This window comes from Electrophorus electricus, unplaced genomic scaffold (assembly GCF_041902795.1).
Source record: "Electrophorus electricus isolate QZ-2024a unplaced genomic scaffold, ASM4190279v1 Scaffold259, whole genome shotgun sequence".
Lineage (NCBI taxonomy): Eukaryota > Metazoa > Chordata > Actinopteri > Gymnotiformes > Gymnotidae > Electrophorus > Electrophorus electricus.
Genome location: NW_027658539.1, coordinates 15,001 through 40,038, shown reverse-complemented (window position 1 = coordinate 40,038; position 25,038 = coordinate 15,001). Strand labels below are relative to the sequence as shown.

At 48.1% G+C, this 25,038-nt stretch overlaps 5 protein-coding genes across 6 annotated transcripts in view; all 5 read left to right on the top strand.

Moving 5' to 3' along the window:
* Positions 1 to 234: 234 nt before the first annotated feature.
* On the top strand, positions 235 to 4,420 carry LOC145655489 (PAS domain-containing serine/threonine-protein kinase-like; the record flags this gene model as incomplete). The annotated part of the gene is made up of 8 exons (XM_081709020.1): positions 235 to 404; positions 626 to 769; positions 997 to 1,122; positions 1,366 to 1,500; positions 1,601 to 1,800; positions 2,109 to 2,242; positions 2,517 to 2,660; positions 3,757 to 4,420. Coding segments are annotated over 8 exons (1,214 nt in total), but the record flags the coding sequence as incomplete, so codon positions are not given.
* A 57-nt stretch (positions 4,421 to 4,477) lies between these two features.
* LOC145655490 (transcription termination factor 4, mitochondrial-like) lies at positions 4,478 to 6,428 on the top strand. Its single transcript, XM_081709021.1, has 4 exons — positions 4,478 to 4,645; positions 4,830 to 5,241; positions 5,489 to 5,673; positions 5,877 to 6,428. Exons 1-4 carry the CDS (start codon positions 4,478 to 4,480, stop codon positions 6,297 to 6,299), a joined length of 1,188 nt encoding a protein of 395 aa, XP_081565147.1. The 3' UTR covers positions 6,300 to 6,428.
* A 147-nt stretch (positions 6,429 to 6,575) lies between these two features.
* Positions 6,576 to 11,391, top strand: LOC113592168 (putative G-protein coupled receptor 148). Of its 2 annotated transcripts, none has more exons than XM_081709022.1 (2): positions 6,576 to 7,668; positions 9,663 to 11,391. In XM_081709022.1, exon 2 carries the CDS (start codon positions 9,761 to 9,763, stop codon positions 10,694 to 10,696), a length of 936 nt encoding a protein of 311 aa, XP_081565148.1. In that variant the 5' UTR covers positions 6,576 to 7,668; positions 9,663 to 9,760; the 3' UTR covers positions 10,697 to 11,391. The 2 variants fall into 2 exon arrangements, with proteins under 2 accessions (XP_081565148.1, XP_026888735.2); XM_027032934.3 differs by having other exon boundaries at positions 6,576 to 9,102.
* Positions 11,392 to 12,928: 1,537 nt separating this feature from the next.
* On the top strand, positions 12,929 to 14,991 carry LOC113592170 (putative G-protein coupled receptor 148). Its single transcript, XM_027032940.3, has one exon. The coding sequence runs from the start codon at positions 13,131 to 13,133 to the stop codon at positions 14,238 to 14,240; it is 1,110 nt and encodes a 369-aa protein (XP_026888741.1). The 5' UTR covers positions 12,929 to 13,130; the 3' UTR covers positions 14,241 to 14,991.
* A 1,020-nt stretch (positions 14,992 to 16,011) lies between these two features.
* The window catches only part of LOC145655488 (kelch-like protein 24a), a 14,418-nt gene continuing 5,391 nt past the window's right edge, over positions 16,012 to 25,038 (top strand). The window contains exons 1-5 of the mRNA XM_081709018.1: positions 16,012 to 16,299; positions 18,170 to 19,037; positions 20,645 to 20,760; positions 21,640 to 21,824; positions 24,693 to 24,811. Coding sequence (XP_081565144.1) covers positions 18,237 to 19,037; positions 20,645 to 20,760; positions 21,640 to 21,824; positions 24,693 to 24,811 — 1,221 coding nt within the window. The 5' untranslated portion in view covers positions 16,012 to 16,299; positions 18,170 to 18,236. The remainder of the gene's footprint in view (positions 16,300 to 18,169; positions 19,038 to 20,644; positions 20,761 to 21,639; positions 21,825 to 24,692; positions 24,812 to 25,038) is intronic.

Genomic DNA, 25,038 nt, shown 5'->3' with positions numbered 1-25,038 from the left:
GACCTTCGGATGCACGTTGTGCTCATGTGTATAGATGCGAATTAACGGCATTAAACGTGAGCCGTGAGATCTAGGAAAACTGTAACTGGAACGGAGGAGTTAATTTACACAGATTCCATTTGACCAGGAACCTGAGTTTGCTACTTGGGGAAGGAGCTGCTAAAGTCTGATCTCTGACTGATGTCTGGTCTGTTCTCTAAATGCGTCTGCTCTCCGGCTGCATTTCTGTCGCAGAGATGCAGTGTGACGTGCGTAGAGCTGTTCTGTCTGGCGGAGGCGTCCTGTTCTGCGTGTGGCTCAGTGGGGGTAATCCCTTCCTCCACCAGCAGGAGGTGCTGCAGAGCTTTCAGTCCTCCACAGCAGAGTCTTCGCTACAGGACGAGGCCGTCTGCAGCCTGGCAGAAGTGAGTTGCACTGGGTTCATTAATATTCACATTCTTCTGTTTACTTTGGCTTCTTGTGTACAGTTTCCTAATTTAATCCAAGTTCTTTTAATATTGTTTGTCAGACACGGTAGACTGACAAGCGAGCGTATACAGGCAGATTACTTACCTGAAACGTTGTTGGATGTTGTAGCGCAGAGGTCAGGGGTCGGATGCTTGACGTTGTGTGTTTTGTTGAGCTGATCGGTGAGGGAGGTCACGGGAGCCTGGAGCAGACCAGGGCGTGTGAAGGGCAGTTTGAGGAAGACTACCAGCTCGTGCGCACCGTGGGGAAAGGCGCCTTCGGCTTCGTCTGGCTCGCAGCTCGACGCAGAGATGGGCAGGAGGTGAGGGATCTCCCCACGGCGTCAGACGGACTCCAGTCTCTGGCCGTGAGGGTCTGTTGTTAACAAACTCACTTGTGTAGAACAGTTGTGGTTTATCCCAAGAAATGGGGTTGAGATGTTTAGTGTGCCGAGTCCTCTGCCACGTCTCCCTGATGCACCTTCTGCTCGAGTTTTTTTTCTCTCCACGGCTCGCTCGATTTTTCATGTTCTCTCTCTCCCTCCGTCAGGTGGTGGTGAAGTTCATTAGGAAGAGTCGGGTGGTGAAGGAGTGTTGGGTGGAGGACCCTGAGATGGGTCGTGTCACTCAGGAGGTCGCCATACTGGCCCGGCTCCAACACCCCAACATCGTGAAGGTAGGCGGGCCGAACTGGATGGCCTAATGTCGGCCAATCAGCACTGAGCACGGACTGCTGGGAACTGTAACGTGCTGAACTTTGACACTGAACTGTTTGGTGGCCATACGGTGTTGGTTTGGACTAAAATTAGTATTTGTTACTTAAAACTTCTGTCAATGTCCGAATGTGCAGAGTTTGTGTGTGTGTGTGTGTGTGTGTGTGTGTGTGTGTGTGTGTGTGTGTGTGTCTGTGTGTGCGCAGGTGTTGGAGGTGTTTGAGAATGAGTACTTCTTCCAGATGGTGATGGAGAAACATGGAGATGGTCTGGATCTGTTTGACTTCATCGACATGCAGCCCAGACTGGATGAAGCTCTGGCTAGTTACATCTTCAGACAGGTGAGGGAGACACACGAGACATGAGGAGTGAGACAGAGAGATGATTGTGTGTGTGTGTGTGTGTGTGTGTGTGTGTGTGTGTGTGTCTCGTGTGCTGCAGTTGGTGTCAGCGGTGACTTACCTGCGGGGGGAAGGTGTCCTGCACCGGGACATCAAGGACGAGAACGTCATCATAAACACGCAGTTCCACGTCCGGCTGATCGACTTCGGCTCGGCCACGCCCCTCCAGCCGGGAACGCTCTTCCACATCTTCTGTGGCACCCTGGAGTACTGCTCCCCCGAGGTGCTGCAGGGAAACCCGTACGTACTGCAACATTAGCCCCAGATTTTTGGTCCCACGCTCAATATTGCTGTACTGTGAGGGTTGTTTGCCTGGTGCTGGCAACCCAAGGTTCTGGGTCTGATTCTCAGGCAGCGCACACACACACACATTGTCCTACATGTATGTGCGTGACTCTGGATAAGTGTAAACGTGTACCCCTTTAGTGATATTAACATGCATGTCATCTGTTTGGCGATTACATGTCTCGTGCTGTGCATGCAAATGGTGTGAACACATCTCGGAACTGCCAGCTGTAGCGTTGATCACGGTGGGTGTGTGTGGGTAGATATGAGGGACCCGAGCTGGAGATGTGGTCTCTGGGAGTCCTCCTCTACACGCTGCTCTTTAGTGAGAATCCGTTCTGCACTGTGGAGGAGATGTTGACGGCCAGACTCCAACCCCCCTGCATCATTTCTACGGGTACGTACGACCCGCCAGCTGGGATTGGCCTATTCTCACATCACTGTAACGTGTACACCCTGTCTGCACCTCTGACAGTGTTGGTGTGCCATTCACGAGCACTGATATCACACATGACAGTAACGTCCATTACCCACAAGCCCCTGTCTCGTCTACTGTCCTGAGTGCTCGTCATGTCAGCATCGTGTCTCTCAGCAACGCCGACTGCGATGTGATCCGTGTGTGTCTGTGATGTATATGCTATTTGTTTTTGGTTGGTTTGTTTTTGTTCCAGAGCTGTCCGGTCTTCTGGCTGGTCTGCTCCACCCGGACCCTTCTCGGAGGTTCACCTTGGACGACCTTCTGCAGGAGCCGTGGATCAGACAGCCCATCAACCTGGGCCAGTACAGCTGGGCCGAGGTGTTCCGCTCCAGCCAGGGTGAGCTCTGCTCCACCAACACCCCTCAGAGCTCCACTCACTCACATACGCGGAGCATGCGCATACCCAACATTCTCCAGCAGAGGGCAGCGTTCTGGTGTTGCCGTTTAGTTTTACAGAGCTGAGGAACAGAGGAAGAAGGTTCCATATGTTTCCCAGATATCGCACTCGGGTATGGCAGTTTGGGTGTGTTGGTGTTTAAGGTGTGTGTCTCCTGCTACAGTCGTAGAAGGTTCTAGTCTTAGACCCCAAACAACCAGACAAGTAACTTTTAATGTTGTATAGATGTTTGCTTTAGTAGTAGCAGCAGTAAGCTGTGGTAATACCATTAGTACCATCTGATCAGCCATGAGTCAGCGTGCCAAGGTGTGTCTCGTACAGACTGTTAAAACAACAACTCCAGAAAGTCGGTCCCACAGAAATGTGCCAAACAAACGCCAACACGGAAAAAGAGAAAACTCAGGTGTCCTAAAGAACTGGGACAGTTGTAATGTACGGTACGTCAGATCCATAAGTGGAATTAACCCATAAACCCCCTGAAAGATCAAGAGTTGCAAACATGATCCCTCACTGTGTCACTCTCCTTTACTCCAAAGCAGGACAAAAGTAAACCAGTAGAGGAAGCACACACACGCACACATACTCACTCACTCACTCACTCACTCACACACATACATACACTCACACACACACACACACACACACCTCCAACACGGCGCTAATAGAAAAGCCCCCTGCACAAGTAATAAATGTGATCTTACAAAAAAGAAAAATCTCAAAGTTAAAACTGACCAGTTATAAGTGTGGGTGGGTGTGAGTCAGTCAGTCAGGATGCTCTTCCCCAGGTGCGAGGAGGATGTTGTACTACCCATTACATTTCAAAGGTATCCTGGCAGCGTAGGCTGTTAAATAATGATACTTTATGGCTTCTCACAGTCCACAGCCGTAAGCTCGGAGCTGTCTCGTAGCGGCACCATACAAAACCCAACTCGTGGTCATCTCAAAAGCCCAAAGCCTTGACCGGCCTAAAACTCCCCTCCCCGCTATACATAAATTCTGTGCGGCTTGTCTGTCTGGGTTTATTGTGTCTGTGCAGACTCTTCTGAGCCCGACCAGTGCAGCCTGGATCCGGAGCAGGCGGACCTCACACCTCTGCAGGACGAAAATGAAGAGGAGGAGGAAGACGAGGATGAGGAGCAGAAGAGAATGATGCTAGCACTGCAGTCCGAACTCCTGAAGTACCTCGGTGACGTGTGAGCGGGGCTTCCAGCCCGGGGGGGTGTATATGACACTATTTCTGAACCGTGTGAGCATTCGCCTTAATGTAAATGCTGGGGGGTAAACATCATATTTAACATGGACTAAAGATGTGCTGCTGGTGTTTGTATCAAATCTGTCCATCAAACGAATCAAGTCCTGCTTGAAAGAAAATGAAGAAAACAAACTAAATATCTTTTGTTTTTAAATAATAAACGCACTAACTCCAGTCAGAGATTTGGTGAAGTGCTATTGTACGTCTGGATAAGGAAAGGCTGCACTGGGTGGAGTGTAATGTGTGTTTATCAGTTGTGTACCACAAATTAAAGACTCCTGAAATGTTACCGTTACACTCGTTTGTCAGAATGTCGGTCTTCACAATGTTAATCCTTTGTTACAGTTTGCATTGACGTCGTAGAGAATGACCCTAAAGTGATTTTGATGTGTTAACAAATAATTTTTATGTGGTTTCAACGATTAAATATTCATATTTTAAAAACTAATTTAATTGTAAATCTGCTTATTTTTCTTGCTTTTTCGATTTTAAATGAAATGGCTTGATGTACCGTGAGATATTTGGTGTGAATAAAGGGAGTCGCAGCACGTGTGGGCGTGTCCGTCCTTCAAGCTCGGGCGCGGACAGGCGGAACGTTTGCTCCGACTCAGCGCTCCGTACGGTCCCGTTTAGACGCCGGACAAACATGAGTTCCCGAGCTGGCGGAGTACGGGTGCGTGACAAACTAAAGATTTAATTCGCAGGTGCTCTCGAGCTCCCGCTGCAGCTGAATGTTCTCAGAGGGAAAGAGATTGTGAAAGTCCCTCTGCGTGCGCAGGCGCTAGCGTCCAGACCTGCGGGCCCGTGAGCCGTTTGGCGGTTCTGCTCGTTAAGTGTTCTTTGCTCTCTTGTCGCAGGTCCTGCGGTGGAGTCTGCAGTGCGCCGGTCCCACGCGCCAAACGAGCGGGGCACCTGCGCCGTTTTCAGCCACGCGCCGAGCTCTCTGCTCCGCGCGCCACGATGACGGATCGAATCGGCGGACGGCGGCGCAGCGCGTGCAGCAGCAGCAGCAGCAGCCCCGCGCGGAGCTCTCGTTACAGTGTCTGACCGACGAGGGTTTCTCGGAGCCTCAGGCCAGGGCTGTGCACGAGGCGGCGCGCGCCAGCACACGCAGATCCGACGCGCGTGTACTGCCGTCTCTGCTCGCACTCGGCTTTAATCCCGCCAGCATAGTGAAGCTCGTGCAGTTATGTCCCGAGCTGTTCTCGGTTAAAGGCTCCCAGTTACAGCAGCGCGTTGGGAATCTGAGGAAACTCGGGCTGGTGGAAGGTGAGTCGAGCGTGGCGTAACCGAGTCCTCCATAACTACCGATATCATAAAACGTGCTGCCCTGTCTGGGAAGCTCCCAGAACTGCTCGGGAGATGCATTTGCGTGCATTGGCTGTTTTTAAGCGTTCGTTTGTCCAGTCTGAAGCGCGTTCACACACACTCCAGTCATGCCTGAACGCTGTGATTCTGATGTTACTGCTATGGAGTCTGACCAGAACAGGTCTGATAAACCGGCTCATGTTCCCAGGCAGCCTGCAGCGGGTGATAAGCTACTACCCTCAGATCCTGTGTGTGCCGGTGAAGCGGGTGAGCCGCCTAGTTGGGCTGCTGAGGGAGAGGTGCCAGTTCACTGGCCAGCAGGTGTCCAGCATTCTGCGGGACTCGCCTGGCCTCGTGCAGGACAATCTTGGCCAGGTGGAGTACATGTTTCAGGTGAGGGCGTAGGGTTGGGTCGCTCCAAGAGGCCTCTGGCTTTTCTCACTCCTCGGGAACAGTTAAGGGAATCTTCATTCTACAGCGTCTTGTGTTTGGCAATCTGGGCCCAGGTTGATGATAAGGAAAGTAGACAAATGTAGCATTTTAAAACGCATCGTTTGTTGTTGTTAAAATACCTTCTGTCTCTTGTCACACTGCAGTATGTGTACTTCCGCATGGGCTGTAGACAGGCCGACATGGTGAAGGCAAAACTCTTCCGGGTTTCTCTGGCTGAGCTGCAGTGTCGTCATGGTTTCCTGGAGCGCAGGGGACTGTACCAAACCCCGGACAAGAAAGGCCAGACGCTCGTCCTCAACCCCCCACTCAAAGACATCCTCGCAGTCTCTGAGGAAACGTACCTCTCTAAGATCGCCACAGCCACCCGGGAGGAGTTCGACGTTTTCCGGAAACTCCTGGCAAGAGAGCAGGAGGAAGAGGATGAACAAGGTGAAGAATGGAGCAGTGATGAGGAGGAGGAAGAGGATGAACAAGGTGAAGCATGGAGCAGTGATGAGGAGGAGGAAGTCCATATAAGGGCGCGAGATCAGAACACTGGCTACAATAAGAGAAAAAGGAAACACTGAGAGGCCCAAATAAAATACTGGCACTGCGCTTTGCATTCTTAATTATAGCGTTTATTTGGGGTTTCTCTTGGGGGTTGTTTTTGTTTGGGGGGTTCCTTCCCAAAAATAAACTTTGTCAGTTAGAAGTGGTGTCTTAGTCTGGGTGGTTCTTATGCGGATTGTTGTGTGTTCAGTCTTTTTTTCCTGGCAGGCAGGTGGCTGTAATTCAGGATAAAGCACCATGTCTCCATGGAGACGGTGGAGAGCTTTAGGGCGGCGTGTGTCGCACGTCAATAGTGCGCTTAAGCGCGTGGTATTGATTGACAGGTTCTTTGCACGGACAGACGCATGGATTCAACACACCTGGCTATATGAAATAGGGGTGAGTGAGTAGTTCACTAACGTGAGTCAGTGTGTAGTCAACTGATCCACAACTGCAACAGTTTGTTTAGCGTGATGGCGCGTTCAGAGAGCTTAATAACGGCGCAGCTGCATATCTGTTTCTAGCTGGATCTCCAGCGTCTTCGCATGGTGGTGCATGTGCACCTACAACGCAAGCTTGGCTGGAGGAGTTGTGCTTTAGTTAATTATGTTTAATTATTAATTAATTATAATGTGCAACTTCTCTTAAAGGCATGAACACCACCAAAACCACAACAGGTGCTTGATTTTAAGTTGCTATTCAAAAATCCACGTTAAAGACTTTTATATCGAATTCTACTGAATCTTCAACGCAGTACTTTTTATCGGGAAATAACACACTGCATCCTGACAGGTTTATAGTTTGGGTATAAAACTATTTTAAAATCACAACAGTTAACAATTTTCATTAATTTATTATTGTGTCCGTGATGCCCCCCTCCTCTGAGTCTTGATTCCTCTCCAGGTTTCTTCCTCGTGCGCTAGGGAGTTTTTCCTCACCACTGTTGACCTTGGCTTGCTCACTGGGGGCTTGGACTTGGACATTTGTAAAGCTGCTTTGTGACAACAATTGTTAAAAGCACTGTATAAATAAATTAGACTTATTTACGTCTCTGGCGAAATGTCCTATTTCTTGTTATGACATGAGTATATGTGCTACTCTTCCATAAGCGCTGATAAACAGTTTTCTCTTGTATGAATTACAGCCTCGTTATTTGCATGTGGGACTGGCCCCTCTGTGCTTTACGGATATGTGCGTCCCAAACCAACCATCAGGCAGCACAGCTGCGGGAATGTGCCCGCCACATGAGCGGAGAGACAACACGTGTTTGCTGGTTGGCTGTTGTGTCGTTCTGCTTTCAGAAGAGCAAATTATTGCGAGTGTGACACTTCAGAACTGGCAACAGCAAACAGCATCAGAACAAACTGGCAATCAACAGGTTTGACGTGCCTTAGCGACTTCCTAAAGGTTTGTCAGATTCTATTTCTTTTTAAATGATTCAGGTGAGAGGAGGAGTGCTCAGGCATTGTTGGTAGTGTCTCCACGGGCACAGTAAAAACATGCGTTGAATTGCCCCTTTATTTGACGCGTGGCCCCGGCGTGTCTGTGAATCCGCATTGGAACGGGAAAAGCAAGTAATCAGAGCAACTTTAAACGGGCAGGGCCGTGCTAGACCAGCCGAGGCCGGTGTTTCAACAACTGCCCTGCGTGTGGGGTTCCTCACGCAGCAGTGTGGAGAACATGCGGAGGTGTATGAAACTGAGGAAAGGTTAAGCTGAAGGGGTCAGAGGAGGATGTGGAGAATCGAGCCGATGAACCGGAGCACAAAAAGGTCAGAGCAGTGGAGAAGCGTCACCTTGTGGGAAAAATCCAGGTTTATATTGAACCATTCTGATGGGCGGGTCAGAACCTAGCAAGAGTGACATGAGAGGAATCCTTACTGAAGTGTCAGCAGTTCAGCAGTAAACAGAATGAGGTGATATTTACATCAGGGTGGAAAATCTACAGGTCTTTCTGTTCTCCGCAGACTGCCAATAAAGACTTGTTAGTGATGCCGGCGTGCAAATAGTGTGCGAGTTTCTCCTGTTACACATTTACATACATGTGGTCATAATTCACACCTGCTCCTGTAGCGTTTATTGAGTCGTGTGTTTAAGGACCATTTCTACACACACTCGCCATTATGAAGGTGTCGCTGGAAAGTTTGTGATGTCACTCTTTTGCTGATATTTTTAAATATCGTGACTGTTTAGAATGCTTGTGTATTTGTTTACACACTATACGTGAAAAACTTTAACCACCAAGTAAGAGTTTGTTGTGTGTGTGTGAAATGCAACATGGTCAATGCAAACAGAAATTCAGCATAACCCTGTGCGTTTGGGCGTCTGATGAGGTAGAAGGATTCTGGGGTGGACTAGATGAGGCACCACTTCCTCCTGACTTATTACAGACTTGCCAAAATTTAAAAAGTTGAATATGTAAATGAATGTTAGTTTACTCTGTCACCAGTGTTGCATATCTGGCTATAAGTCTACAGCATCATGATGATGGCAATGACGTGTTTCCAATTTCTAAATTTTATTTAATTTTTTCTGCTATTTTCAAATATTTTAAAACATTTTTAATGGCCCACTTCCAGAATATCCTGGTGCTCCCTTTTGACACATGGTGGCATGTCTCAACCACTCTCCCATCTGAGGCAGAAACAGGATTGTTCTCAAGAATCCGGATATTACATGTATCCTGAACCATGGAATAGTGTTACAGCGGAAGAGTAAAGACTGTCAGGGACGTCGAACAGAGCTGCATCATAATGAGTCTGGCATATGATCATGTACAGTCCCCCAAGACAGGACACTGGTCTGCTCAAAGGAAGGCTGCAGAGTGGCCATGTCCACAAGGGTACTGGCCCCTCCCACCATTATTTGCACAACATTTGCATATGGTTCCTGTGCAGGCCCGATTGTTTCCTGAATTCTGTTCCCCATATTTATAACTGTGGGTTTCCTGATAAGGGTTTCTGTAGCCTGGTGTCCTTATTTGAACCTGATACACTCGCAGCCGTGACTGTCCGGTGACTGTCACGTTTCACTTTAGACTTTTAACGTTTCATTTCCAACCCAAAGCAACCAAAGTTGCGTCATAATGACTTCCAGGGCGTTATGGTGGCACAGTATTGGTGTGTCTGAGGTGAGCATTGTCGCATAGTTGACCAGAAGAGTTCTCCTAACCTATCAAAAGTCCGTTGGTCAGAAGATCCCAAGTACATGTGTGCAATATGTATTTTCATAGCTAACAGACAACTGTGATAGAAGAACCTGTAAAAACTGCATTTACTTGTCTGCGTTTACTTTGAATTCATATTTTGTGCTATTTGAAATTGCTGAGTCACAGGAAATCCTTTTTTTAGGAATTACATGAAAAATGTGTGTGTGATGGTGAACTTCTCCATTCCCCTGTAGGTAGTGAAGTATCGGTAGAAGCTTGCTGTCCGTCTAGAAGCTGATACCAGGGAGAGGTTTAATCAGCGAGGATCGTGTAATTCCATCGGCATACGGAAATGAACTGTTCTTCGACAAACATCTCCACGGCCTTAGAGAGAACTCGGCATGAGGGACTGAACTTCCTCATCATCCCTGCCGCGCTCCTCACCGGCGTCACGCTGTTGTTGGACCTCCTGCTCCTGGTCTGCATCCTCGGACATCGCCACCTCTGTAAGGAAACACGCTACCTTCTCCTGGCCAACGTCTTCCTCTCTGACACCCTCTTCCTCAGCTCCAACTTTGCCAACATCGCCTGCAACATGCTCCAGGTCAAGGTGTCCCACATGTTCTGCGAGCTCATCATGGTCTCCAAGGTGACGACGTGCTGCTCCACCATACTGACGCTGACGCTGATGGTCGTGGACACGTACTTGGCCGTCCGCTGTCCCCTGCGCTACACACAGGCTCTCCGGCCGCGTCACGCGATGGGCGCGGTGGCCGCCGTGTGGTTGGTGGCTGCCTTCCTCCCCTTCGCTCTCCTCCTGCTCACGCCGGCCATCCTGCTCTCTGGACCGCCTGTTCTGAAGGACTGTGTGGTGCTGGTGATTCTTGACTGCCTCCAGAACCAAATGCACATCAACCTGCATGTCTACTTCACCGTGATGGTGTTTCTCTGCACCGCGCTGATCTGCTATTGCTACATGAGGCTCTACCTGGTCACCAGGAGCTCTGGGATATGGCGCAGCCGCTACTCACGTGCGCGCACCACTCTGCTCCTGCATGCCCTCGTGCTTACGGTCTATTTCACACCGTGTTTTGTTTTCACAGCACAGCTGGGGTTGCAGGACACGATGGAGGCGGAGCTAGCGGTGTGGCTCGACACTGTGAACGTGACGGTGCTCTTGGTGATGTCGCGTGCTAGCGCCCCCTGTTTATACGGCCTGCGCTACCGCGAGATCTATCGCACAGTGTGGATGACTGTTGGGAGGAGACACCCCAGTCACATCTCATAAAGTTCAGCAGCAGGACATCACGGACCACCAGAGTTACCCATGAGACTGAGCAGTGCCAACTGAGCAGTGCTCAACACTGTCTGTCTCTAAGACAGCTGTCAGCTTGTACATGTCTCTACGACAGTCTAGGACAGTCTAAGACAGCTGTTAGCATGTCTACGTCTCTAGGACAGTCCAAGACAGCTGTTAGCATGTCTACGTCTCTAGGACAGTCCAAGACAGCTGTTAGCATGTCTACGTCTCTAGGACAGCTGTTAGCATGTCTGTCTCTAGGACAGTCTAAGACGGCTTGTGTATGTCTCTAAGACTGTCTAGGACAGTCTAAGACAACTGTTGGCATGTCTACGTCTCTAGGACAGTCTGGGACAGCTGTTAGCATGTCTACGTCTCTATGACAGTCTAGGACAGTAAGACAGCTGTTAGCATGTCTACGTCTCTAGGACAGCTGTTAGCATGTCTACGTCTCTAGGACAGCTGTTAGCATGTCTACGTCTCTAGGACAGCTGTTAGCATGTCTACGTCTCTAGGACAGCTGTTAGCATGTCTACGTCTCTAGGACAGCTGTTAGCATGTCTACGTCTCTAGGACAGTCTAAGACAGCTGTTAGCATGTCTGTCTCTACGACAGTCTAGGACAGTCTAAGACGGCTTGTCTATGTCTCAGACTGTCTAGGACAGTTTAAGACAACTGTTAGCATGTCTACGTCTCTAGGACAGTCTAGGACAGCTGTTAGCATGTCTACGTCTCTAGGACAGCTGTTAGCATGTCTGTCTCTACGACAGTCTAGGACAGTCTAAGACAGCTTGTCTATGTCTCTACAACAGTCTAGGACAGTCTAAGACAGCTGTTAGCATGTCTACGTCTCTAGGACAGCTGTTAGCATGTCTACGTCTCTAGGACAGAGAGATGGGGTGTTGCCCTTTTATTTTGTCCACGTGAACTCTTCAACTAAAATGACTCACATAGTAATAACTGAACAGCCCTGTATGTTCTCATTATTACTGGTCCCGTGTACTGGTCCATTTTGCCCTGTATGTTCTCATTACTACTGGTCCCGTATTCTCTCTTTATTGTTACAGTATTTGTTGTCTGTTATCTCCTTTCACTGTGTACCTGTGTATATAATTAGACTCACAATAAAAGCTCTCTTGACTCTTGACAGAATTTGTATATACAAAGCGCCTCTTTGATAAAGTGACCAGAGAAGAACCCTGGGTACATTTCCAGCCAACTGTCAGTATATCGTTAAAATCTCCATGTTTTAATCTATGACATAAAAAAGGGGGCAGTTCTGGTGTCATGGTAACTGCTGTACTGTAATAAACTTTGGTGGAGGCTGATAAAGCTGTGTACTAAGTAACTTTATAAACCATGTCAGAAAATCATACAGCAGCCCACAGTGGTGAGTGGAGCTACGATAAACTATGGAACAGTCAAATAACAACCGTATTAATCAATAGGGTTCATTTATATGTCATATATGGATGGCTGACCAAGTAAAGTAGTTTAAAAAGATTGTGGACTATTTGTAGATCGTGTGGTAGGCAACATATAACTCTTGTGAACTCACTTGACACTTGCCAGTTTCTGGTGGCGTTACACAGCAGAGCTCTAACTAGGCAAGCCAGCAAAGGAAGTGATCAGTAGATAACGGCAGGCGTCCTCTGCTGGCCAAAACATGCCCATCTGCTCCGCTACTGGGTCGTAAGACTTCACAGTTACACACAGCGAGGCCCGGTCACCCCACACGCTTTGACTGAAGACACTTATGGTTTCGTATCTGTGGGAGTGATGATGTGTGCACTGTAAGAAAAGTGTTACAAAAACATTGTATCTCGGCAGTCGGACTCTGAGCAGCAGTAAAAATAAACATTTTTACAGTGTTTGTTCAGCGATAATACAGTGTAGCAGATCACACGAAGGGATGTATGTTCTTTGATTTAAACTTTATTGAGCATCTCTGAAATATTCAAATGTACAAGCTTGTGTTTTGTGACAGCAGAAAATATGATCATGTCAGCTAAATCTGCTAAAAGTCATATTTTTAATAAGCACTCATGACATGCAGCTAATTCATATATTCATATATTATTAAACTTATTTTCTGTTCTTGTAATTGCAATAAAAAAGCACAAGAACACAGCTCGTGTTTTGCAGAAGTGTGTGAAAGTGTGTGCGTGCGGCCAGGTGTGGCCGCCCAGGTGTTTTTATCCCCTCACCTCCATTTACCAGCAAAGTGATGTTTACCTTCATCTCCATCTCCAGGGAAACCCTAACGGATATGGCCAAGATGGTTTAATACCTCTGGCACTTGCCAGCAGGCTCACACCGAGGGAGCGCGGACATTGGCCTGGCTGTCTGAACGCTCGCGCTCACACCGAGGGAGCGCGGACATTGGCCTGGCTGTCTGAACTCGCTTCCGATCCGAGCCAGGATGGAGTCCTCGGTGAAGGAGAGGCTGGGTTTCTTCGAGACGCCAGAGGACCTGGTGCTATCTCTGCTGTGTACGTTCGGAGACTGGTACAACAGCTCGGGGCAGGCGGAGCGTCTGGAACGACAGGTCGGCGCGGCCAACTTTACCCGCACGGCCGTGGAGCTGTTTGTTCAGGAGTGGCGTGTGTTTCTCCCTCCTCGCCACACGAGGGCGCTGCAGATCTGCCCCATCCTGGGCTTCGTGGCCGTGTTCGTGACCACGCCCACCATTCTGGCTCATATTCTGTCCAGAGTCCGCTTGCGACAGCAGACGCGTTACCTTCTCCTAGCCAACGTGTTGCTTAGCGACCTGCTCTTTGTGGCTCTCTACATGCTGAGCACGTGCTTAAACACCGCCGCTGTGCTGATGTCAGCCTGGACCTGCGCTGCCGTCCTCTTCCTGATGGGGGCGCTGTACTGCACGGGTCTTTTCAGTGCCACCGCTATAGTCCTGGACACGTCCTTGGCCGTACTAGCCCCGCTGCGCTACGCTACGCTCTGGCCGCTCGCTACCACCTACAGAGTGATCTCTGCCATCTGGGCCGTGTCGGTCTCCGTACCCGCCGCATCCGTGAGCGTCTTCCTGTGGTACCACGTCTCTGGCCCTTGCAGACGGCACATCTGCTCCCTGCCCGTGGTTCTGGTGCTGACGGTGAGCCACTCCCGGCCCCTGCAGGTCTGCATGCTTCTCACCGTGACGACCATGCTGCTCTCTCTACTGCTGGTGTTGTCTGGATACGTTGCCCTGTGCTGTCAGACGCGCAGGGCAGGCGTGTGGAGGCGAGGACAGTCCTCCCGCGCCAGAGGGACTTTCCTCATCCACTACCTCTACCTCTTCCTGTCCATGTGTCCCATGATGCTCCTGGCCATTGAGCTGCTGACGTACTGCTACAGCAAGGGCGTGAATCCCAGAACCAGCCTCTGGGTCTCGCTGGTGCTCTGTAATGTCCTGCTGGTCCTGCCCAAGAGCTTGGCGCCGTACCTGTATGGGCTCAGATACAGGGACCTGCGTGGAGCGCTTCGGGACTGCTTCGGCCTGAGGAGGACGAGGGCCGTCACGCCTGTCACGTGACTCCTGAAACCTCGCCTCCCAACACCTGTCATGTGACTCCTGAGACCCCGCCTCCCAACACCTGTCATGTGACGCCTGAGACCCCGCCTCCCAACACCTGTCATGTGACGCCTGAGACCCCGCCTCCCAACACCTGGCCAAATATTCAGATTGTAGAGACATGTAGTCTCTGACTTGCTGGAGCAGGTGTGTTAAATTAGAGTTCAAACTAAACTCTGGAAGCAGGTGGACGTTGGGTCAATATTTTGTTATGTTTTTGTTTTTCTTTTTGTTACTGAGGGATCAGTGCTGTAAGAAAACGTTCCCTCTTTAGTTGTTTATAAGTAAACAACTTGGTTGTTGTTAGTCGTTGGAAATTGCACGTTGTTCCTTCTCTACGGACATTTGCTTCGGGTATCATACTTTTCCCTTTTCCTAATTCTTGTGTTTGACTGCTACACGGTGAAGTGGGAAGTATTACTTCAAACAGATGACAGCTTAGCATTCCTCTTCTTGTGGGATTGTCGAAGTCCCGTCATTCTGACAATTCCACAATTATGTGATATGTTGGGTATAATCAGACTTAAAAAGTTATACTTAATTTCTAGACTGAGACTGTGTCATCATATTAGAAAGATTTCAGACCAGTTTACTAAATAAGAACATGACTGTGTTCATTTTAATCCAGTTGTGTGCAATTTTGTATGTCATTTTGCATGTCATTTTGAAGTTTGAAATAATTCTTACAAACAGAATAGCTAACATAAAACTACTCCGCTGTTTTTTTTTCTCACATGGACAAATTAAATGTGTTTTAAAGACCTTTTAATTAATAAAGGTCCAGATATAATAAAAGTCTTGATGTTTTGCCTGGGTTATAGTCCAGCAGTATCTATTCAACATCATGTAGACGTGATTGACAGCACGATAGGGTAGTTCAGTGAAAAAACAGTATCCCATAGTTTTATATTCTGTATATATTACAATTATATAATACATATATGTACGATATATGCATAGTTATATACTAAATAGATCAGAATGTACAAGTTACATGTTTTAGACATTTTCAAATGGAAATTCGATAGCTTGTCAAATACGTAAGCCTTAATGAGACTTGGTGTAAACGGTGGGTAGGCGTGTTATTTAAAAATGGAATGGCATGTACATCAAGTCATACAACAGGATTCGTAGCATCACCCAGGAGGTTTTAAATGGCCACTAGAGGGAGACATTGCCTTGATCGTGTTGTGTACAGCAGCCCTTCACAGAGCTGAGTTTGCTTGCTGCGGAGTTGTGAACTCTGCTGTAGTAGCCGCTGTTTGTACATTCGCTGTTTTGTGGTTGTTGTAGTTGTTGTTAAAATAACTTTATTCCAAATTAATATACGCTGTCGTGTTTACGAGAGATCCCATTAAACCATGTAAACATTCTTATAGAAGAATAAAACTACACTCAACATTTATTGTGTTTATAGTACTAGAAATGTACGATATTTTACAGGCACACTGGACCAATTTCCGGAACGAATGATTATAAAGTTGTTGTTTTTTTTTTTTTTTATTTTTTTTTTTAAATGTCGATGGTTAAAATCTAGTCTAGAAAAATTTATGGTGTCATAACCATATATTTATGACACCACAGCCATAACCTCTGCGGCGGCCCAGCACGCCTACACCAGGATCACTGCTCCGCTTTAAAATATGGATGTTTTGTTTGCAAACAAAGGTTCGTCACATGGAAGGGCTTGCCGAAGAGCACTGTGGGAAATGAAGTTTCTTTGCGGCGTTCCCTGCCGGCGCTGGTAGCTCTGCACCACTACATCACCCAGGGCCGCTTTCAGACAGCTGACGGGTGCAGAGGCGAGTTTAAGGCTGCGGCGTAAACGCTGGCTGTGCAGACTCCTGTGTGCTCTTGTTGGCGTAGTTTGGCTCGGGTTTGTTCTTCTGTCTTCTTTAGCCAAACAAAGCGAGCTAAAGGAGGGTGGCCTGCTCGGCTCAGCTCCTCACCTGTGCTCCTCGTCCCAGGTGTGAGGGCATCCGCTTTCTTTTGTTCGCGTGGAAGAGCTGTGTTGTGTAAGGTAAGTCAGCTCACCTGGTCTCATTCAGAGTGGAAATCTGTGTGCATTTTATTAATTACTCACAGTGATTGGAAATGTGACGTTCTCTCCGAAATGTAACGAGCCCGTGTGTGTGCGCGTGTGTGTGCGCGCGCGCGTGTGCGTGTGTGCGCGCGTGCGTGCGTGCGTGTGTGTGCGCGCGCGTGTGTGTGTGCGCGTGTGTGTGTGTGTGTGTGTGTAAGGGAAATTTCCGCATGTGGTCGCGGTCATTTAGGACAGTGGTCAGTCTGGGGTCTCGCTTTTTTTGTCTGTTAAGACGGTGAAATATTTGGTGAAAAACACAAAGCGAAGTATTTAAACATGTATGTAAGGCACGAACAGCGAGCTTTCTCTGCTCGATTATTCGTAGTATTCAACACTGTTCGTCTGTGGTGTGATTTATTTAGCAGCTCGTGTTACGTAGTCGTAAACACTGCAGGAGGTCCGAGGTTATGTGGAAGAGTAGCTTTTAAACGTGCTAAGATTTTGCTCCTTGTTTTGTTTGGCTGTTAAAATGCTTTGCATCCACAGTTCACTGAATAATGACAGCACCTAATTTACTGACTGCACCGGCAAAGCTCAGGGCTTTAAACACAAAGGGTATGAGATTAGTGCGTATATTATCAATAATGTAACTATGTTGTCATGCCATAAGTTCTACAGTACATCAGTGATCAGTGTTGCATTCAGTAGTCAGTAGGGCTGTATCTTGTGTTGTGGTCCTGTATAACCTAACGGCAGTCAGAATGTCTAGTCAATAAATATTACAACATGTGTGTTACCAGGACACCTCACCTCTGAAAGTCAAAACTTTTAAAAATTGCATAACACACTTTATCTCTCTCTGTGTGCATATCTCTCGCGCGCTCTCTCTCTCCTCTCTCTCTCCTCTCTCTCTCTCTCTCCTTCTCCCACACTCTCTCTCTCTCCTTCTCCCACACTCTCTCTCTCTTTCTCTCTCTCTCTCCTTCTCTCTTTCTCTCTCTCTCCTTCTCTCTCTCTCTCTCTCTCTCTCTCTCTCTCTCTCTCTCCTTTCTCTCTCCCTCTCTCTCTCTCTCTCTCCTCTCTTTCTCTCCTTCTCTCTCTCTCCTTCTCTCTCTCTCTCTCCCTCTCTCTCTCTCTCTCCTTTCTCTCTCTCCCTCTCTCTCTCTCTCTCTCTCTCTCTCTCTCTCTCTCTCTCTCGCCTCTCTTTTCTCTTTTCTGTCCTTTTTTTGTCTCTGCCGTTATGCCTTTTGGAATCTTGTACAAATGGTGCTCAACTGAGCTGTGAGTTACTGAAAATAGTGAAGTAGTGAAAATAATAGTGAATCTAATCCAAATGCCCTGAATTAAACTCTAATCTAAATACCCTGAGTCTGAACCTGTCTTCACCTTTGTGGCAGTCTGATCACTGTGTGCCACTGATGGCTTTATAACTGTCTTATAGTTATTTAAGTACAGGAGTCTACCACACTAAACTCCAAACACTGTGTTCCAATAAAATATGTATTATATCATGAAATGCATGTTAGCTAGTTGTTGTGTTTGGGAGTGTGGATGAGAGAGGATGTTTTACACTCCTCTGTGGTCTGTGTGCATTCGGGGTCTGATGCTGTGTTTCTGAGAGTTTACTTTGTCTTCTGCGCTGCTCTGACATGCCTCTGTCAGAGTGAAGGTCTTTGCCAGCAGAGTTGGTCTGTTGGAGCAGGCGTGTTGGTGCTGGGAAATACTCAGTCAGGAAATACTCAGTCAGGAAATACTCCCCTCACCCAGGGTCACTTCCAGGCTTATTGAAGTATTAACAGATTTTCCAATTTGGTGCTTTGGACTTCACAGGTAGGAAAAGATGAACGTTTGTGTTTTATCTCTGCAGACGCTGAAAGAGGTTCGTCTGCAGGACTCGCCCTTGACCGTTCACGCGTCCTGCATCCTGCGCAGTCATGGTCCTGATTCTGGGTCGCCGCACGACCCGTGAGGAATCGACTGGCACCGGCAACCCACCTGCCGTCAAGCGCAAGGTGTTCGAGATGCAGCCCAAGAACGGCGGAGATGTGTTGGACATCTCGGCGGCAGCATCGCACGGGGAGACACTGTTGCAGGTGCTGGACGAGTTCCGCGCCAGCCAGACGTTCACGGACGTGGTGGTCAGCGTGCAGGGCCGCGAGTTCCCCTGCCATCGCGCCGTTCTGTCCGCCTGCAGCGTGTACTTCCGCGCCATGTTCTGCAACGACCACCGCGAGAGCCGCGCCACGCTGGTGGAGATCAACGGCATCCAGGCCGGTGCCATGGAAACCTTCCTGCAGTACGTGTACAGCGGCCGGGCCTGCATCACCACGCACAACGTGCAGTACCTGTTCGAGGCGTCCAGCCTGTTCCAGATCGCCACGCTGCGCGATGCGTGCGCCTCCTTCCTGGAGGAGCAGATGGACCCCTGCAACTGCCTCGGCCTGCAGCGCTTCGCTGACACCCACTCGCTCAAGCAGCTGGCCGCCCGTTGCCGGGCCTACGCCCTGCACAACTTCCCCGAGGTGGCCCAGCATGAGGAGTTCCTGGACCTGCAGCAGGAGGAGTTGGAGGAGCACATAGCCAACGACGAGCTGTGCGTGCCCAGGGAGGAGGTGGTGTTCGAGGCCGTCATGCGCTGGGTGTACCACAGCGTGGAGCACCGTCGCGCTCAGCTCAGAGACCTGCTCCGGCACGTCAGGCTCCCATTACTACACCCCAACTACTTCATACAGAAGGTGCATGAACGCCAGACCTCACACAAGGCCTTCTTCAACTTTACTACCTTTTAATTTGTAATAACATCTCTTAGTCATAGTGTCAGGTCTTTCTTACCAAGCATAATGTTGCTGTTTACAGAATCTGACAGCCCTGTTACAAAGCGCAGTGTCTGTGTAGTGTAGTATGTGGTATAGTGTAGTGGGATTGTAGTGTGTATATAGTGTAGTATATAGAGTAGTGTAATGTGGTGTAATATCTAGTGTAGTATATAGAGTAGTGTGATGTGTAGTATCTAGTGTAGTATATAGAGTAGTGTAATGTGGTGTAATATCTAGTGTAGTATATAGAGTAGTGTGATGTGGTGTAGTATCTAGTGTAGTATATAGAGTAGTGTGATGTGGTGTAGTATCTAGTGTAGTATATAGAGTAGTGTGATGTGGTGTAGTATCTAGTGTAGTATATAGAGTAGTGTAATGTGGTGTAATATCTAGTGTAGTATATAGAGTAGTGTGATGTGGTGTAGTATCTAGTGTAGTATAGAGTAGTGTGATGTGGTGTAGTATCTAGTGTAGTATATAGAGTAGTGTAATGTGGTGTAGTATCTAGTGTAGTATATAGAGTAGTGTGATGTGTAGTATCTAGTGTAGTATATAGAGTAGTGTGATGTGGTGTAGTATCTAGTGTAGTATATAGAGTAGTGTGATGTGGTGTAGTATCTAGTGTAGTATATAGAGTAGTGTGATGTGGTGTAGTATCTAGTGTAGTATATAGAGTAGTGTGATGTGTAGTATCTAGTGTAGTATATAGAGTAGTGTGATGTGGTGTAGTATCTAGTGTAGTATATAGAGTAGTGTGATGTGGTGTAGTATGTAGTGTAGTGTGATTTAGTGTAGTGTGTAACAATCCCATTGCCCCTGGGGGGGACTAGGCTTCAAATGCAGCATGATATACCAGTAACAGACCATGGGCCAGACCCTGGATAAGAACATCTGTAATGTTGTAATGTCAAGACACTTCAGCGTCTGTAATGCTCTAACGTCGTAACGCTTCAGCGTCTGTAATGCTCCAACATCGTAATGCCCTAACGTCGTAACGCTTCAGCGTCTGTAATGCTCTAACGTCGTAACGCTTCAGCTTCTGTAATGCTCCAACATCGTAATGCCCTAACGTCATAACGCTTCAGCGTCTGTAATGCTCTAACGTCGTAACGCTTCAGCGTCTGTAATGCTCCAACATCGTAATGCCCTAACGTCGTAACGCTTCAGCGTCTGTAATGCTGTAACGTCGTAACGCTTCAGTGTCTGTAATGCTCCAACATCGTAATGCTCTAACGTCGTAACGCTTCAGCGTCTGTAATGCTCTAACATCGTAACGCTTCAGCGTCTGTAATGCTCTAACGTCGTAACGCTTCAGCGTCTGTAATGCTCTAATGTCATAACGCTTCAGTGTCTGTAATGCTCCAACATCGTAATACTCTAACGTCGTAACGCTTCAGTGTCTGTAATGCTCTAACGTCGTAACGCTTCAGTGTCTGTAATGCTCTAACTTCGTAACGCTTCAGCGTCTGTAATGCTCTAACGTCGTAATGCCCTAACGTCGTAATGCTGTAATGTCTGCCTCGCAGGTAGAGGGTGACCAGCTGATCCAGAATGCTCCGGAATGTTACCAGCTCCTGCACGAGGCCCGCCGCTACCATGTGCTCGGCAACGAGATGATGTCACCACGGACCAGGCCTCGCAGGTGCTGATTGGTCCTCATATTTTAAAACGCATATTTAAAAAGAAGTGTCTTCTACACATTCGCGTGCATGTGTGCACATTTGTGTGTCCGTTCGTGCATTCATGCGTTTATGTGTGTGCTTGTGTGTAAAATGCTTCCTCTTCCTACACACATGACTCATCCTCCAGTAATCCCGGAGCTTGTGTTCTTGGTGGCTCTTATCTTTGGCAGTGATTTGGGGTTAGTGGTAGGACTGTGTTAGCAGACACTCTGGGTTGATCACTATCAGGCCAATTAGATCTGCAGTGTGTGTCCATGGCTAGAGGGCTCGTTATCTGTCGGTTGTGCGTGCGTGCATGCGTGTGAGTCTGTCACTAGTGTTTACACCTCTCTGGATGCTGAGATCCCGACTGCAGAGCAGGTAGACGGTGCTCAGCTGATCCAGAATGCACCTCCACCCTCTGCTTAATAAAACCCAGACCATGAGGGTAAGGCCGTGACGGTTGAGGTCTCCACCTATAATGTTAGTGATGTTCATCTCCTCCAGAGCTTTGAACCGCCTTCTGCTGTTAGATCCAGCCGTAATATTAGAGAACTAACACACATCTAGTTCCCTAAAGCCCAACGAACACCTTGGTGGCTATGCTGTAGCTGTGTGTCACTGGTGGGATGTTTCTAGAATGTTCTGCCATATTCACAATGTCTTGTTTGTTATCTGTGTTGTGTTTTTTTTTTTTTTTTTAATATATATATGCACCCCACATATCGCACCCGTGCCTCATCCACTTGAATTCACTAAACCTGTAAAACCAAACCCTGTCAGTCTCCAGCCTCAGAGCTATAGTTGTCAGATGGCCTGTCCTGAGTAAATATTCCTCTCTGTTCCGCACCGTCCTGCAGGTCCACGGGCTTCTCCGAGGTGATCGTGGTGGTTGGAGGTTGTGAGCGTGTCGGGACGTTCAGCCTGCCATACACGGAGTGTTACGACCCGTTCACGGGCGAGTGGAGGTCCCTGGCCAAACACCCTGAGTTCACCAAGTCAGAGTACGCTGTGTGTGCACTGCGAAACGACCTCCTCGTCTCGGGTAAGCTCTGCCCCGATGTCCCGTCCCCTCAGCCAGAGTTTCTGGTGCACTGTTTCTCTGAGGCATTCTGGAGGGGTAGTGTAATATTAGCTGGCTTTGCTGGTTTGGGGGGGTTGGTGGTCACAATTTTTTTTTTTAATTCAGCACAAATCTAATCAAAGAGCAGACGTTTCTACTGATTAGGGGGACATTTGACTCAGATATGGTGTCAAAGGTCACAAGAAAACCCATGTGTAGCCTGTCGGTGTCACAACATTAACAACCAACAAGCCAAAGTTAACGCTGTGTGGTGGGTTGGGTGACGTCTGGCACTAAACGACTCGCGCAGCCGGCAGTTACACAGTGTGAGCTTACCAGGGTGTCATAACACCGCCAAACTGTCTGAGGTGTTTGACATCTTGCTCAGGGGGAAACGACCAAATCTTGGATAATGTAACACACTGGTGACACACAATGCTGACTATTCGCAGTACAAACCTGAAACACACACACCACACACACCCCTGCTGCAGCCCTGTGTTATCTCAGATGTTTTACTACAAAATGCTTTTTATACTCTCTTCGGAGCACCAGTATATATGTAAGGGAATGTTTATTACACTTCCTGGTCAGAAGCGTGCCACGTCTGGATTAGGAGTAGGCCGGTCGCTGCCTGTAGAGACAGGCGTTCCCTCTCTGGCTAAATAAAGTGAATAATTAAGTCCCTGGACTTCCATGAAGCTGCCTGTTCAGATCCCAACCCCATACAGGGCCACAGGGCCCGGTGGCGCTTTCTGAGAAGCTTGCACTGTCACGCAGTGTTTATGCCAAGAGTTTTCAGGCACAGAAGGACCCAGTTCATGGAAAAAAGGAAACCACATGTGAGATCAACAGCCTGCTTGCTGCCCAGGGGGGCTCCTGTCCAGGCTTCCAATTGGCTGAGAGTCAGGCGGAGGTTTACTCTGATTGGCTGTAGTAGGGGCACAGTATTCTCCATGACCTATATCACTCAGATTTCACGTATATTGTTATGTGTAAGTTATGTGTGTTTTATAACATTTTCTACCCAGGGTCTGAGTAGAAGTAAACCCTCTTGTTAGATGTGGGATTTGTATGGATGTTATATGTTCATGAACCCTAATCAGGGTCAGATAAAGGTTACAAGATCAGAACTGAATAGTTAAGGTCTGACTCACTGGTGTGTGTTTAGAACATCGTGCGATGCTGTGTGTGTGTGTGTGTGTGTGTATGTGTATGTGTATGTGTGTGTGTGTGTGTGTGTGTGTGTGTGTGTGTGTGTGTGTAAGGGAAGTGTAGTGTGGTGAGTATAGAGTTGTGATCTGTTGCTACTGACTGATTCACTCTGCTAGCCTCATTGGCCACAGTGTGTATACACAGTAACTCTAACGGTTACGTACGCCGTCACAGTTCCACGGCCCATCATTCCTCACTGTGCTAAATTGTCTTATCATAGGAGCCTTACCCCTCGGACATGCTGACGGACATGCCAGTGATGGATGTGTTACCTGTGTGGTAATCCTGTTCTTAGGCCTGTCCTAACAATGTGTGTCGTATGGGAGTGTTCAACTGGCTCTGTGACAGTACCGCATCTCAGCCACGCTGGGTCGGACACTGTGTGACGCTCCTGGAGTGACGGCAGTCTGCTTGCATCTGCTCTAGATTAGAGGACAAAGCGATTGTGTTCTCTCCAGTTAGAGTGACGTCATGGCACTTCGCCTCTCAGTGAAGTCCCCACACAGCTGCGTCTAATCAGGCTTGGTTACACTCCAGCCTCAATCTCTCCGATTGGGATGTTTTGCAAAAATTTTTCCACATTTGCTTTCCTTACCCTTGTATCCTTTCGCTCTTTTCTTGTGTCCGTGAGCGGAGCAGTCCGGATGTGTTTGTGTGGGAGTCTTCCACATGTAGTCCTGATGAGACCTGTGTGGGTGAACGGCACATGACTGGATAAGCACAGAGACTACAGCTGCTGAGGCGGTGCGTGTGCGCGTGTGCGTGTGTTCTTGCTGTAGGGTAAATCATAGAGCCAGAGGAGGAAAAGAGTGTGTGTGTGTGTGTGTGTGTGTGTGTGTGTGTGTGTGTGTGTGTGTGTGTGTGTGTATCAGAGGGGAAGAGATGAGATGTGTCAGGGCTTGTTTTGACTCATGCTTGGAGTTACACCCCCCTCCCACATGTTCTTGAGTGCACACACACACACACAAACACACACACACAAGTAAATGCATGATTCCTGTGGTTAACGTGTCCACATGAAGGACAGCTAATATTAAGCCTGATTCCAGTTATCTGTTTGTGGGGTTTTGTCTCTAGTTATTGAGAATTCTTAGTTTATTGTCCCAGCGTAAAGAGCCACTTCATTGATGATTGATCAAGTTCATTAACATGACACTGGGCATACAGCTTCCAGTACCCACCCTGGGGCAGCGCTCTGCTTCCATGTGTCCGGCAGAGGAATGCATCACTTTGAAGGTACTTCTAGTGAATCGACAGCGTTCCCTAGAATGATCTCAGCTGATTTTTATCTTCCAGTCTAACCAAACAGGGCTCAGAATAGGAATGGTGTTCAAATATTTTAAAGATTTAAATATTTTAAATTTCTGTTATTTCCAGTTCAGAGGTGTGAAAAATATGCAGAAGTGCATAATGTGCAGATGTATGTAGTTCAGAAGAACTGGTGAGCTGTGCTTTGATTGAGAAGCCATCAACCCAGTTATCAACAGGTCATTCCAGACACTTTAAAATAATATGAATAATATGATATCCGTGCAAACAAGTGTTAATGTTTACATTGATTATTAACTTTCTAAAAGACCTCTGACCTGACCTCACTCTCCGGTTCGTTTGTTTGTTTGTTTGTTTGTTTTACAGGTGGGCGTATCAACAGTAGCTACGTCTGGATGTACAACTCTCAGCTGAACCTGTGGATCCGGGTGGCTTCACTAAGTAAAGGCCGCTGGAGACACAAGATGTGTGTCCTGCTTGGAAAGGTAAGCGGAGCGGCAGCTCAACATCTCGGATTTCCCGAAATTCCAGTGCATAGTCGGATGTCATGACTTCGCCCTTCCTGACTTCGCCACAACGTGGAGATTCTCTACCCTGTGGGGTAGTTGTAGCTCGGATGCAGACAAACCAGCTCCCGTTCGTCTCCAGGAGCAGAACTGCTCACCCTTACAGACAGAAAACGGGACGTATCCGGAGACTTAGACTGGCTGTT

Excerpts from the sequence above, each read along its gene's own strand:
- LOC145655490 (XM_081709021.1), top strand. The coding sequence starts at position 4,478 with ATGTACCGTGAGATATTTGGTGTGAATAAAGGGAGTCGCAGCACGTGT. Across the intron at positions 5,242-5,488 it reads GAAACTCGGGCTGGTGGAAG|GCAGCCTGCAGCGGGTGATA; the intron begins GTGAGTCGAGCG and ends TCATGTTCCCAG. Across the intron at positions 5,674-5,876 it reads AGGTGGAGTACATGTTTCAG|TATGTGTACTTCCGCATGGG; the intron begins GTGAGGGCGTAG and ends GTCACACTGCAG.
- LOC113592170 (XM_027032940.3), top strand. The coding sequence starts at position 13,131 with ATGGAGTCCTCGGTGAAGGAGAGGCTGGGTTTCTTCGAGACGCCAGAG.
- LOC113592168 (XM_081709022.1), top strand. The coding sequence starts at position 9,761 with ATGAACTGTTCTTCGACAAACATCTCCACGGCCTTAGAGAGAACTCGG.